Source organism: Arachis stenosperma, chromosome 6 (assembly GCF_014773155.1).
Source record: "Arachis stenosperma cultivar V10309 chromosome 6, arast.V10309.gnm1.PFL2, whole genome shotgun sequence".
Classification (NCBI taxonomy): Eukaryota; Viridiplantae; Streptophyta; class Magnoliopsida; order Fabales; family Fabaceae; genus Arachis; species Arachis stenosperma.
Window position 1 is genome coordinate 118,741,421 of NC_080382.1, and position 13,447 is coordinate 118,754,867.

A 13,447-nucleotide genomic window follows, 5' to 3' on the forward strand; every position below is an offset into this window, starting at 1 on the left:
TCTTGTTTGTACTGGTGGTGGATGTGCTACATCGAATGATTGGAGAGGCAGTGAGGAATGGATGTATATCACCTTTGCTGGTCGGTAGGGATAGTGTAGCATTGTCACACCTTCAGTTTGCTGATGACACTATCCTCTTTTGCCCACCAGAAGAGGAGACTATTAAGAATTACAAGAGGCTTCTGCGATGCTTTGAGTTGATGTCAGGCCTGAGTATAAATTTTGATAAGTCCAGCTTGATTCCAATTAATTGTGAGGAGCAGTGGGTAGAGCGTATGTGTAACTTGATGGATTGTAAGGGGGATGCCCTTCCAGTTAAATACCTTGGAATCTCTCTAGGAGCTAATCCGAGGTTGGTGAAAACATGGAAGCCTATAATAGACAAGATGGAGGAGAAACTCAGCTTGCGGAAAGCTAAGGTGCTAAACAAAGCTGGGAAGTTGGTGCTTATCAGATCAGTGTTGAATAGTTTGCCAGTATACTATTTGAGCTTGTTCAATATGCCGAAAGCTGTTGCTGAGAAATTGATCTCGCTGCAGAGGAGATTCCTATGGAGTACAGAAGAGGGTAGGACTGGTATGGCATTAGTAAGGTGGGAAGTGGTGCAGGCGCCGAAGAAACTAGGTGGGCTGGGAGTCGGGGATGATATAGTTCGTAACACAGCGCTGTTGTTTAAGTGGTGGTGTCGATTTGCAAAGGAAGAATGCCCACTATGAAAAAAGGTGGTATGTTCTTGTAATAATCAGAATCCCAATGAGTTACTGTCAACTCAAGAGCTGCCTACTAGAGGAGGACCATGGAAGGATATTTTCCAGTTACAAATCATGAATCAACATTTAAAGGATAATATGGTTGCAGGCCTGTCCATGGAGGTTGGTGATGGGCGTCAGACTCGGTTTTGGGAGGATGTATGGTTGCTCGGTGGATCTCTGAAGGATCGCTTCTTGAGGCTTTTCTCTATTTCAAACCAATGTGGATCTGTTATAGGGAGAGTGCGGTTTTTGGGATGGGTTTGAGTGGATTTGGAACTTCCAATGGAGGCGCGAGCTCTTCCAATAGGAGTTGGAACTCCTGAGTGATTTGCATGAGGCTTTGAGACCTGTGAGATTAGTACATAATAGAGAGGACAGAGCAGTGTGGGAATATGATAGGCGAGGTGTTTTTACAACTAACTCATTTGTGCAGGTGATGTAGGATGAACTGATCCCAGAGGAGGTAACTAGCTACAGCTTCTCCAGGACTGTTTGGAAAGGGCCGGTTCCACCTAGAGTGGAGTTGCTTGTCTGGTTTGTTCTGATAGAAAGAGTGAATACAAAGGACAGGCTGAGCCGGTTTGGAATCATCAGTCAGGAAGATATTATTTGTGTTTTTTGTAATAATGATGTGGAACATGTGCATCACTTGTTTCTAGGATGTGTATTTGCTTGGCAGGTGTGGAGTGCTTGGATTTCAGCCTTTAGCCGATGATAGGCTTACCCGGGATCGATGAAAGAGCATTTTCTTAGTTTGACAGAAGAACCGAGGAGGGTGGAGGAGCGTAATCACCGGTTGAGGTGCTTCTGTGTGATAGTCTGGAACCTATGGTTAGAAAGGAATAGGAGGATCTTTTAGGACACAAGTAGAGGAGTTGAAGAAATTATCAACATGTTTTCGAATAGTGTTAATGAGTTGAACGGTGGGGGATCCCTTGAGTTGTTGATGGCTATGTCGGAGATGACATGGGGACCGTATTTGTGTTGTTGTGATTCTTGTTAAGTTCTTTTTTTGTTTGTGTCTTTGTGGTGCTCCACTGCTATTGTGTTGAGCTGTTTGTTTTAAAAAAATATATATATTCTCAAAATTTTTAAAATGTGTTAAAAAATATAATTTTTTAAGTAATAAATTACTTTTAATTGATAAATCACTTACGTATTTAATTCGAAATTTTGTGAAAATATTTTAATTACTATTTAAAAAGTGCATGAAAAAAAAACCTAAAATTCAATCTCTAGATTTTTTAAATTCTAAAAATATTTTAGATCATTAAAAAAATTACAAAAAATTTACTTAGAGTAAAATTACTTAGAATAAAATTGCCAAATTTTAAATAAAAAAATTATTTTTTAAATCATGCTTGTAAAAAATTATGTTAAATTTTGATCTCTAAAAATTTTTTTATAAGATATATTAAACAATTGGGTATTTTTGTGATATTTTAAATATTTCAGAATATTTTGTCATTAACAAATTTAAAAAGTACATTTATTATTATATAATAATTTAAGAACATTTTTTGTGGTTTACTCTTACCCTTTTTTATAATGGAAATAAAATAAAATAAAAAGGAATAAACTAACAAAAGTGTGCATAAATTATCAAATCGTTGACAAAAATAACCTCCAAATTTGATGCAACAAAATTATTCTAAAATATTTTAAAATGCGACAAAATTATCCAATCATAAAAAAAATGCATTTTCCATTAATGCAATAAGCGGATGTGAATGTTAATCACTAAGCACTCGATACTTAAAAGGGGTGAATTAAGTATCCAAAAACTTTGATAAAATTTTTCGTGGGAGTTAAAGGAATTGAAGTAAATAAACAAAATGGATTCATATTTACTTTTTCTAAGGACTCGAATCAATTTTCAAGCACTTACAAGTTTCAAGGAGCTATACATTTTACACCACTTGGTTGATTAAATAACATCGAATCATAAAAGAGATAGCAAAGTTGAGAGAAATCAAATGGCGATATATTTTGGTTTAACATAACTTTTTCGCCTATGTTCAATCCTTTCCACCAAAGTGACAGCTATTTCATTATATCACCAAACTTTAAGGGTATTTGATAAATCAATACAACAACTAAGCACCCGGTTTACACTTCACAATATATGATTACTACTTAGAGACTTTTTCTTTAAGAACTTGAAGCAATCCCAATTTCAAGTGTTTTGCTTTGAGTGTTTAATGTAACTATTTTGGTATCCTCTCTAAATATAATGTATATCAAGTCTTACTTACTTGGAGAATCACATTTCAAGTCTTTCAATGTAATGACCCAATTCTTTGTACGTCATGACCATTGCTAACAGCCAGACAGTTAATATTCGTTCAAATACTAAGACTCTAGACATTGTATTATATAAGTAATATTAAGGCTATCGCGCATAACATTCATCGTAAATCGCATCATCGTTGTAATAATTAAACACATAATATAAAGCAGATATAAATTAATAAGGCGGAATATAAATAGAAAATAGATAATATACGAATAATGAATTTGAAGATGATCCGCTAGCCATGACAGGTGCCAGGGCTTTTCCCAAGGGTCCAAACAGCACGACCAAGGGATCTAGAGGCTGAGGATCTGGTTGTGGGTCTAGAGGTATCTCAAGTTCTGGCTCGGGATCGACCCAAGGAGAAAACTCCGGCTCAAAGCGTGGAGGTATTTTGGGCTCCAGGTCCACCTTATTCAGGGACTGAGGTGGGAATGGAAACTGGCCACTGCCAGGATGCAGCTCTGATAGAAGAAACCCGTATGGCATGTCGGAGTTGAAGCCTAGACTAAGCAGAGAATATGCAAAAGGTCAATCGTGTAGTATGTACAGGCGGGTTCAAGGTGCTCCCCATATAAATGTGCTACTCGTAGCAAAGCATCATAATAATCAGATTTTTTTTAGGATCAGACAGACAGATACAGAGTAATAAAAAAATAGAGAAAATAATATAAGCACAATCACATACAATCACAATCACAGGGATATGCAATAAACAAGCATTATGCATGTCTAGCCCTAGTATAGGCCATAAGCTCATGCATCAGTTGACTACCTGCACCTGACATTACCTAGGACTAAGGCCGGATATGGTCCCTCAACTAAGTTGGTCAGGTATATGCTCATCATGGTCGAAACCATGTCAATCAAGACACTAGCAATCATCGCAAAGTTTGAAGCCACTATATACATCTCAAGTTGAGGAACAGTATCATCATAAAGTGCGCGTCCCCACAACATCCAGCACTGGACAGGTGGAATAATTCTTCACTCTGTTAGATGATCATAAACATCTTGGGGATTCGTCATATTATTCTTTGGGCATATAAGGTTAATAGAGTTCTCTTTGTTTTCTAAGGGACTATTTTTTTGTCCTTAGTTTTTTTGATAATTATCGTCTTACCCTTTTTTATACTTTTTTTCCTTTTCTCTTGACTTTTAAATTCTTTTTTCTTCGATTTCATTCTTTTAGCCTTATATGCTTTTGTATATGATCATTTTACCCTTAATTTTCTATTTTTAGTTTTATTTTTATTATTTTAACCTTAGATTCTTACTAAAATGATCATTTTATGCTTGTTTTAAATAATTATTGGGGCAATTCACATTAATAATCCAAATGGTTGCCAAAATTACGTGGATCCTCCAAATCATAAAAGGCTACGTCAAAGTCCCAATTTACATTTCTATATAAATAGAATTGATTAAATTTGATTTATGAAAACACGTAGTAAATCGAATCCATACAATTTGAATTACATGCATGCTGAATGTCCTAGTAAATCGAACGAAACAGCTTCGATTTACATATCATAGTAAATCGAATGCATGAAATTCGATTTAGTCACACAAAGAAGGCCATGGTAAATCGAAACTCATATATTCTATTTACATGCAACAACGGTCTCTACTATTTCAAATTCAATGGCTTCGATTTATGGTGAATGTGGCTATATATACAAATTGAATTCATTTCATTTGAACTACAAAACATACAAACCCCACACCCAACCCCACCACTCAGATTTGAAAATCTTGGAAAACAACCTAGAAATCATCGAATCTATACACATGGAGGATGATCCGAATTGTCTATATCGCCTAGATGGAGTCACGCATATCGCTGGCGCAGTTCACCTCAAGGTTAGTGAAGAAATTTTTTTTAACATAAATTAGTCATTCTAGTAATGTTAACATAGTTCGTGTGGTAGTTGCTTAGAGTCATTAATTAGGGGTTATTCAAATTTTTTTTTAATATAAGTGCATGTTAGAAGTAGTAAATTATTAGGTAGTTAGATTTTGATAACTTGAAATGGTACCTAAGAAGGTTACTTAGGATTGTAGGATATCTTAGATTTTTGAAGTTATTAATCCAATATTCAACGAGACTTGGTTTATAATTAGGATTAACTATAAATTTTGAGCTTTTTGAAACAATAAATATAAATATTTTTTGGACTTGTGATGCACTTAAGCAATTTTTGTGTTAGCATTTTGTATTTTCTGTGTAAACATGTGGGACTATATGCATTGATAAATTTTTTTATGATTTTGGAATTAGGTCATGAATTATTTAGTTTTTTGTGTTGGTACCTATGAAGAATTTGTAGGGCATTATTGTAAATAAGTTTTTAAAGTTAGAACATGCAATGTTTATTGTTTTCAGAAATTTATGCATTGAACACTGTTTTGTGATGATTGTGATAAGGAATTTTCTATCTTTGTCCAGCTCCATCAATGCATCACCAGTATGAGACAGCAACACGGTATGCAATTGGATGATAGGATCGTTCCGTACTTGTAGATTGCCAGTTTGTACCATCTTGCAAGATTGAACGAGACTTGGTTTTGATTGGACGAGCTATTGGTGAGCGCATTCGTAGAGAGATGGCGACCTGAGACGCATACTTTTCATATGTCGTTCGGAGAGTGCACGATCACGCTCCAGGATATAGCGTACCAGCTAGTGCTCCTGATCAACAGTCAGTATGTCAGCAGATGCCTGATAGACTTTGCGCGACATATCGAGGGTGGACGCCAAGCGTGGGTATGGTCTGAGGAGCTGTTAGGTGTATTGCCTCCTGTGAACTGCATCAACAAGTTCACAGTAAAGTGTACATGGTTTCGGGAGACGTTTAGTGAGCTTTCGCAGGGGGCAGACGATGAGACGATTAGTAGTTATGCCTGTGCGTATATCATGATATTCCTATTGATGCAGCTCCACATCCGTTGGCTACCTTACGTTGCTAGGCAAGAGGACATGGGTCAGTATATCTGGGGGTCTGCTGCATTATCATGGCTATACAGGTGCATGTGCCGTGTGGCGAACAGAAATGTCATCAAGTTGGCTGGTCCACTGCAGCTCCTCCAGTCGTGGATCTTCTAGAGGTTTCCTGGTTTTCGTTCAGATGGATTTGATGTCTTCCATTGGTTGTTGGCGTCGAGGTACTCTCCCTTTAGTTATGCATCCTCTTTTCAATAATTCCTCAGTTTACTTTATTATTAATTAAATGTTGTGGTTTTCAGATGGTCAGGTTATCAGCCGACGTTGAACGACAAGGGACTCATGTCGCGCATTGGAGGCTTATGATAGATTTACTCCATCCCGGGGATGTGAGTATTTATGGTTTCGGTGAGTCACACTTTCTTGATGAGATCAACATGATCATGCAGGAGGATGAGCTGGCTAGATCAAATCTTCGGTAACTGGATCCCAGACTCGGGTTGATATGGACCTAAATGAGCCTCCTTCTGGACCTATGGATGACAAATTCGCGTTGGGTGGGACACCCCCTCGGCATTCACGGGACCTATTACATCACAGTCCGGTCCATGCATATCGCAAGCTGGCACACCAGACGAGGTGCCATAGTGACAGAGACGGTGACGGTGATGAGGATGAGGTCCCTCTGGCACAGAGAGTCAGGCGGGTCAGGCGTCCTCGACGCTGCTTCACTGGATCGCACCTCTTCTGAGGTTTGAGCAGCGGGTATTTAGTATCATGTTGTGTATTTCATGTTTAGTTATGGAATCCATGGAGATGTGCATTCCATGTTGTGTATTCTATCTTTTATGTATTCCATGTTTTATGTATTCCAGGTTGCGTTTTTCATTTTTAGTTATGTATGCCGAGTAGTTATGTATTTCAGTTCTTTGTTATGTTATGTTGTCTATTACGACAGATTTTTCTTGATGTTCTTTACTGCACATTATACGATGCATCCTTAGTAAAATACGAGTCCATAAGCAGTGAATCGAAATGCCCAAATAAACCAAAATTAACAAGAATCATCACTGGTACAAGTACAATTAACATTGTATAAACACAAGGCATGATGACTTTAAATTAAACAACACAATCAACAATAACGATAAAAAAACCATACAACGGAAACTAATGTTGAACTGAAAGACAACATCATACAATAAATAGCCTAAACACTACACATTACTGGCAGATGCAAAACCGATGGTCACTCCTCTTTAGGGACAACTCCTACGTGTGGGGCCGAGTTGTCTGCAAAGTCCACATCTCTTGGACCTATTTGAGTCAGCCTCGTCCATGGTAGTCTAGATCCTGGTGATCCTGGGGTGCCCCTCAGACGCATGTTTCTTGGCCGGATCAGGTATGATGGTCAGACCATCATACGGCTGCCAAAACCCTCCGGAATTGGAGGTGTGAATCCCATCCGATAAACATCAAACACGGAGCTAAAGCGATACACCTCGTGGACATAGGTGGACCAACTCAAGCGTGCATATGCACAGCATGCCAAGGCATGCCGACATGGATAATGAAGTTCCCAGAAATAGCCGCAATCACATGTCTGGTTTGTGAGGGATACTCTGTATGAGCCTAGTGAAAAGTTCCCTATCAGAGTGGTCTCAACCACAGTAAACTCTGAGTTGTCCCTGTCATACAAAGTCATGGTGAAATACCTTGAGACCTTCAAATTTGCCTCGATCGCCTTAATTAGATGCTGACTAAACTGCTGTCAGGTTCTTAACTGTGCCTCAGCCTCTCTATCTTTCCAAACGAATAGTTCGGCCAATCTCCTATAAGTAGCCTTCACCAATGCACATACTGGAAGGTTTCTCACACCCTTTAGTATCGAGTTCACACACTCAGAGATATTCATAGTCATGTGCGTGAAACTCCAACCTTTGTCCTGATGCTAAGTCCAATGTGCGTAGTCAATTCAATTAGCCTAATCGCACATAGTAGGATCAAAGGCATGGAGGATGTCAAACCAGTAGTGAAACTCGAGCTCGGTCTTGGAATAAGCAGCATTCACTAATAACCTCCATGCATCCTTGCCCTTGAAACTCAAGGCAAAATTCGCTGCCATGTGACGGATGCAAAATGCCCTATATGCAGTAGGCGGAAGCCAGCCACCATCAGGAGCATCCAATGTAGCCTTTATCCCGTTGTGCCTATCTGATATGACTAGTATACCCGGCTGAGGCGTTACATGTTGCCGAAGGTGAGATACAAAGAATGACCACGACTTTGCATTCTCACCTCCCACAAGTGCAAATGCAATAGGAATGATGTCGGAGTTGATGTCCTGTGCAATCGCGACAAGCAATGTACCACCATATTTCGCGTACAGGTGGGTACTGTCCACACTGACCAACGGCTTGAAATGTCAAAATGCCTCAATACACGGTGAAAATGTCCAAAAAAAGCTGATGGAAATAAGCTACAGAGTCATCCCTTTGCCCACCAACCCGAACAGGACTCGTCTTCAACACAGCTATACTACCTGGCATCGTGATCTGCACTCCCAATATCCATCGTGGCAAGTCATTGTATGAATCTTCCCAATCTCTGTAAATCTAAGTCATGGACTTCTGTTTAGCCATCCAAACCCTCCTGTAAGTTGGTCTAAACCCGAAGTGTGCCTCCGTGGCATTCTGCAGTACCTTGATCGAGACAGCAGCATCATCTCTAATCATGGGCAGTATGAAGGCCGATATGACATGATAATCAAGCTTTCTGTGATCACTAGATATCGATATGGCTAGACAAGTGTAAGGACCATTGTACCGTTTTACCTCCCAAATGCATTTGCGCTGGTGGAGGCTAACCCGAATGAGGCATGCGCACCCGCTGCCAAATTCCTTGCACTTGCCATAGTACTTGCAATAATCAGATTCCAATACCTTGTACTTAACCCCACGACGAATGCTATAAGTCTTCATACTTAACACGACTTCCTCTATATCTGAGATTGCTAACCAACTTGAAATTCAGATACAACTCCTGTATTCTGTGTATCTCTTGCCCCGAAGCCAATAGGTACACGAAAATCCCCTGAGGTGCCATGGTATCCAAGTCCAGAGCTTAGAAGTGCGGGTGGTACTGATTTGTACCTGAACTAGATGCTCCCCCACCCACAACTGGAGTCATCCGTGGTGTCTCATCGTCACTATCATCAGCTATCGTGGCGGGCTCCACATCATTATCATCATCATCATGCAGTGCATCCTCAACCCCATCGGGTACTCCAACCTCTCCAAAAACCGAGACAATCGTAGGAGAATGGGGCATCGCAATTGCAACCTCCCCCAACGGTCCAGCCTCACCAACTCCTAGATCACCACTGTGGTTTAGATTAATTGCAAACGAAGGAGAAGCAACAAAAATTGCCTCGGCACAACTGACGAGGAACAAACAAGCATGTAACTAGAACATGCTGGATGTCCTAAGAGGGGAGGATTCCGATTCGAACCTTCAGAACTAGATACTACATCCACAAGCTTTGCCAACAGTTTTGGAGTCCTCACCTTGGGAAACTGACGACGATAATGGAACAAAACCTGCAAATCTTCGTCACAGCTAATAACAAATGAATCATACTTCACATCATCGCGTAACACAAAAATTGGGTTTCTATAGAACAACGTCTCCACCCATTCCACGCTGTGCAGACCTAGTTTCTGAAGTATAATATTCTTAAACTTCGTAAAACTTGTCGAAGGTTTGAAAAAAACACTCAACGAGTCCTTATTAGTAAACTTAATTTCTTAATGGACCTTCTATAGTGCACAAGAGCTAAAAAACTCTCATTACTAGCCATTATGAATCTTACTATTGCGAAAATTTCACGTTGAGCTCGTTTTTATATACGCTAGTATTCTATAAATCGAATTAAGTGTTTTCGAATTAATCATATAGTACGATACATAGTAAATTGAAGCTAATGGTTTCGATTTACCATAAGCTACGTATCATTATAGATCGACTTCAATGAATTCGATTGACCTAGTAGGTATAAATCGACTCTATTTGCTTTGATTTAGCAAGGATAATATAATTTGGAGCCATTAGCTTCGATTTACACGTGAATCAGAATTTGCATGTAATTCGAATCCTGTGAATTTGATTTACTACGTGTTTGTATAAATCGAATTTAAGCAATTCGATTTATATAGAATGCAAATTGGGACTTTGACATAGCCTTTTATAATTTGGAAGATCCACGTAATTTTTCCAACCATTTGAATTATTTACGTATTTTTCTCTAATTGTTGTCTATTTTTTTAATGACTATTTTACCCCTAGTTTCATAATTAATTATCTTTAGTCTTATCTTTTATGAAATTTATTAATTTGCTCCTTATGTCCCCAGATTTACTATTTTATCTTAAAATACTTTTCTTAATTATGATTTTATCCCCTTTTTAGCTTAATTTACTATTTTATCCCTGATTTTTCATTCTTATTTTGTTATTTTATTATTTTTACACTTTTACTCCTGAATTTTACTAAATTTGTTTATGCTAAAATTTTAGTTTAATTACATTTTTTTAAATCTTTTATATAATTATATTTTTAGACCAAATCTTTTATATATTTACATTTTTAACCCTAGTTCTCTATGTTCACACTTTTGAGATTTACATTTTATTATTTATACTTTTAATTTACTTTTTACTCTTATTTACATATTTAACCCTAAAAGTACATCATACGTTTTTTCTAGGAGTAAAATCTTGTTTTAATAAATCTATTTGTCCCTTTTCTTTAATTTTTTAATCTTTCATCTTTTAATCTTTCTTAACTTCACTTTTATGATTCTTTTGCTCATTTACAACTTTTATAAAATTACCATCTTAGTCCAAGAGCTTTAAACTTTCGGCCATACATACATTCATGTATATATTCATCAAAATTTCATATCAAGCATCATATCATTCTTTCATTAAGCTGTCAACATTTATACATCATTCAAGACAACCAAAAATCATCAAATCACCACCAAATCATCATCAAGATCAATCGGCCAAAGGGTTGCAAAAATGAGAATTCTATCTAATCCTAACTCTTACTTCCGCTTCAAATCACTCCTTAAGATTTTTTAGCACAAAAAATCACTTAAATAACAACACCACATCAATTAATGGAAACTATAGCCTTATGGCCGAACCATCAAGAGAGGAAAAAGAGAGATTTCTCATCCTTTTGAGCTTGAATTTTGGCTAGCTTAAAGATTCTCCTTAAAATTCCTAAGGAAGACTTGCTAATCAACGAAAGAAGCAACAAAATCTCTTACGAAAACCTCTCCAAGAAATCGTTTGTGACGAGAATAAATTTTAAGAGATTTTCTTTACGAACCTTAGGAGATTTCAAGTGACAAATGAAGAGGATGATGAGAGGAATGCTCTTGATTCTTGTATTCTTGAGAAGTGGAGGTGTTATTGATAAATCTCATTTTTAGGGTTTATCTTGTGTTGAATTTAGAGGATTTTATCAATTTTTTCCACATTTATTCACTAGAATAGCATGATTTTGTAAATTCTCTTTTATTTGTACTTAAGTGTGAAAACATGCTTTTTAGGTCTTAAAATAGCTAAATTTTATTCACCTTAATTCCATTCGATGCCTTGATATGTTTTTTAAGTGATTTCAGGTTTAGAAGGAAAAGATTGGATTGAGGGAATGAAGAAAAAGCATGTAAAAATGGAGAACTCATGAAGAAATGAAGGAATCGCAAAGCTGTCAATCCTGATATCTTCGCACTTAATCGATCATAACTTGAGCTACAGAGGTCCAAATGAGGCAGTTTCAATTGCGTTGGAAAGCTAACATCCGAGACTTCAAAATAATATAAAATTTGCCATAGTTGCTTGGCGTTTAGGGACGCATATGCATCGTTCTATGCGCACACGTCGCATAATCAGCGTGGGCCATTTTGAGCAACTCGTGGCCAGCGATTTCTAGCTCATTTTAGGCCCAATCCAACTCATTTCTAATGCTATTGAACCCGAGGATTGAAGGGGGATGAACCAAGCAGTCATAGTTTAGTTTTTATCATAGTTTAGATGTAGAATTCTAGGGAGAGAGGCTCTCTCCTCTCTTTAGATTAGGGTTCTTAATTTTCTTCTTTTTAGATCTAGATTTCATTCCTCCTTTGCTTTAATTTTCTTTTTACTTTTACTTGTTCTAGTATTTTATTTCTTTTGTTAATTCATTTACCTTGTCAATTTTAGTTTATGAACTCTCTTGTTGATCTCTATTTCTTTTCAATGCAATTTATGATTTTCATGTCTTTTTATATTTGTTTTAGTTTTCTATTGTTGATTTCTTACTTTGATTGGTTATAGCTTTTCTTTAATTTTTGCAATTTACCATGCTTTATGTTCATGCCCACTAGGTATTTGATGAAATGTCTCTTTTAGTTATGAGTTAGATTTTTTTTCCTCTTGACTTGGGTTGAGTAATTGGAGACTCTTTTGTTATCAAACTCTTTTGTTGATTGATAATTGGAAGTTGCTAGTTAACTTGAATGCCACGAAAGCTAGTCTTTCATTATGATTTGACTAGGACTTGTGGACTCAAGTTGATTATATCCACTTGACTTTCCTTCATAGTTAGAGGTTAACTAAGTAGAGTAATAATGGACAATTCTTGTCACAATTGATGATGATAATGAGGATAGGACTTCTAGTTCTCATTCCTTGCCAAGAGCTTTCTTAGTTATTAGTTTATTTTTTTGTCACTTACCTTTCTTCTCTCTTATCACAAAACCCCAAAAACATTCTTTCATAGCCAATAATAAAGCATTTCATTGTAATTCCTAGGGAGAATGACCCAAGATTAAAACTCTCGGTTACTGGCTGAAAATTTAAAACTACCATACCTAAAAAGCCACCTAACCCACACCGCTTAAACGTGGGATTTGGTGGGCTTCGATGCCGGGCCCAGCATTTTTTGTCAGGAGTTTTTTTTTTACAAATTTCTGGTTAAAAAAAGGAAAAAAAAGCATAACGACCCGACTTGATCCAAAAAGAAAACTTTACCCTAATTCCACTCTCTCTCTCATACTCGGATACAACACAACACACTCACACTATCTCTCACACTCACACTCACACCAGTATACCACCATTGACCATACTGTCCACACACAGCCCCAGACCCCAGCCACCCCCAACCCTGCGGCGTCCAGCGTCTCTATCCAACGCCGTTGCCATTGTCATCACCGGTGCTGTTGGCCCATTGCTGTGCACTCACACTCACGCTCATGAGTCACGCCGTATCGCCGCCATCTCATCGTTAGGCATTGAGCTCATAGTCCTGCACCCGAAAATCTGCCACCACCGTCGTTGTCTTGCTAACTCGCCACTGCATCTCGATCCTCCTGGGTCGTCCTGGTCACTGTCGCTGTTTCGTCTA

General features: G+C 37.8%; 1 protein-coding gene across 1 annotated transcript; it reads right to left on the minus strand.

Annotated features, from left to right (window-relative positions):
• Window positions 1–8,604: 8,604 nt before the first annotated feature.
• Window positions 8,605–13,245, minus strand: LOC130934476 (uncharacterized). The gene is made up of 4 exons (XM_057864042.1): window positions 13,147–13,245; window positions 9,501–9,708; window positions 9,142–9,360; window positions 8,605–8,993 (listed from the first exon to the last, which is right to left on the minus strand). Exons 1-4 carry the CDS (start codon window positions 13,243–13,245, stop codon window positions 8,605–8,607), a joined length of 915 nt encoding a protein of 304 aa, XP_057720025.1.
• Between the last annotated feature and the right edge of the window lie 202 nt (window positions 13,246–13,447).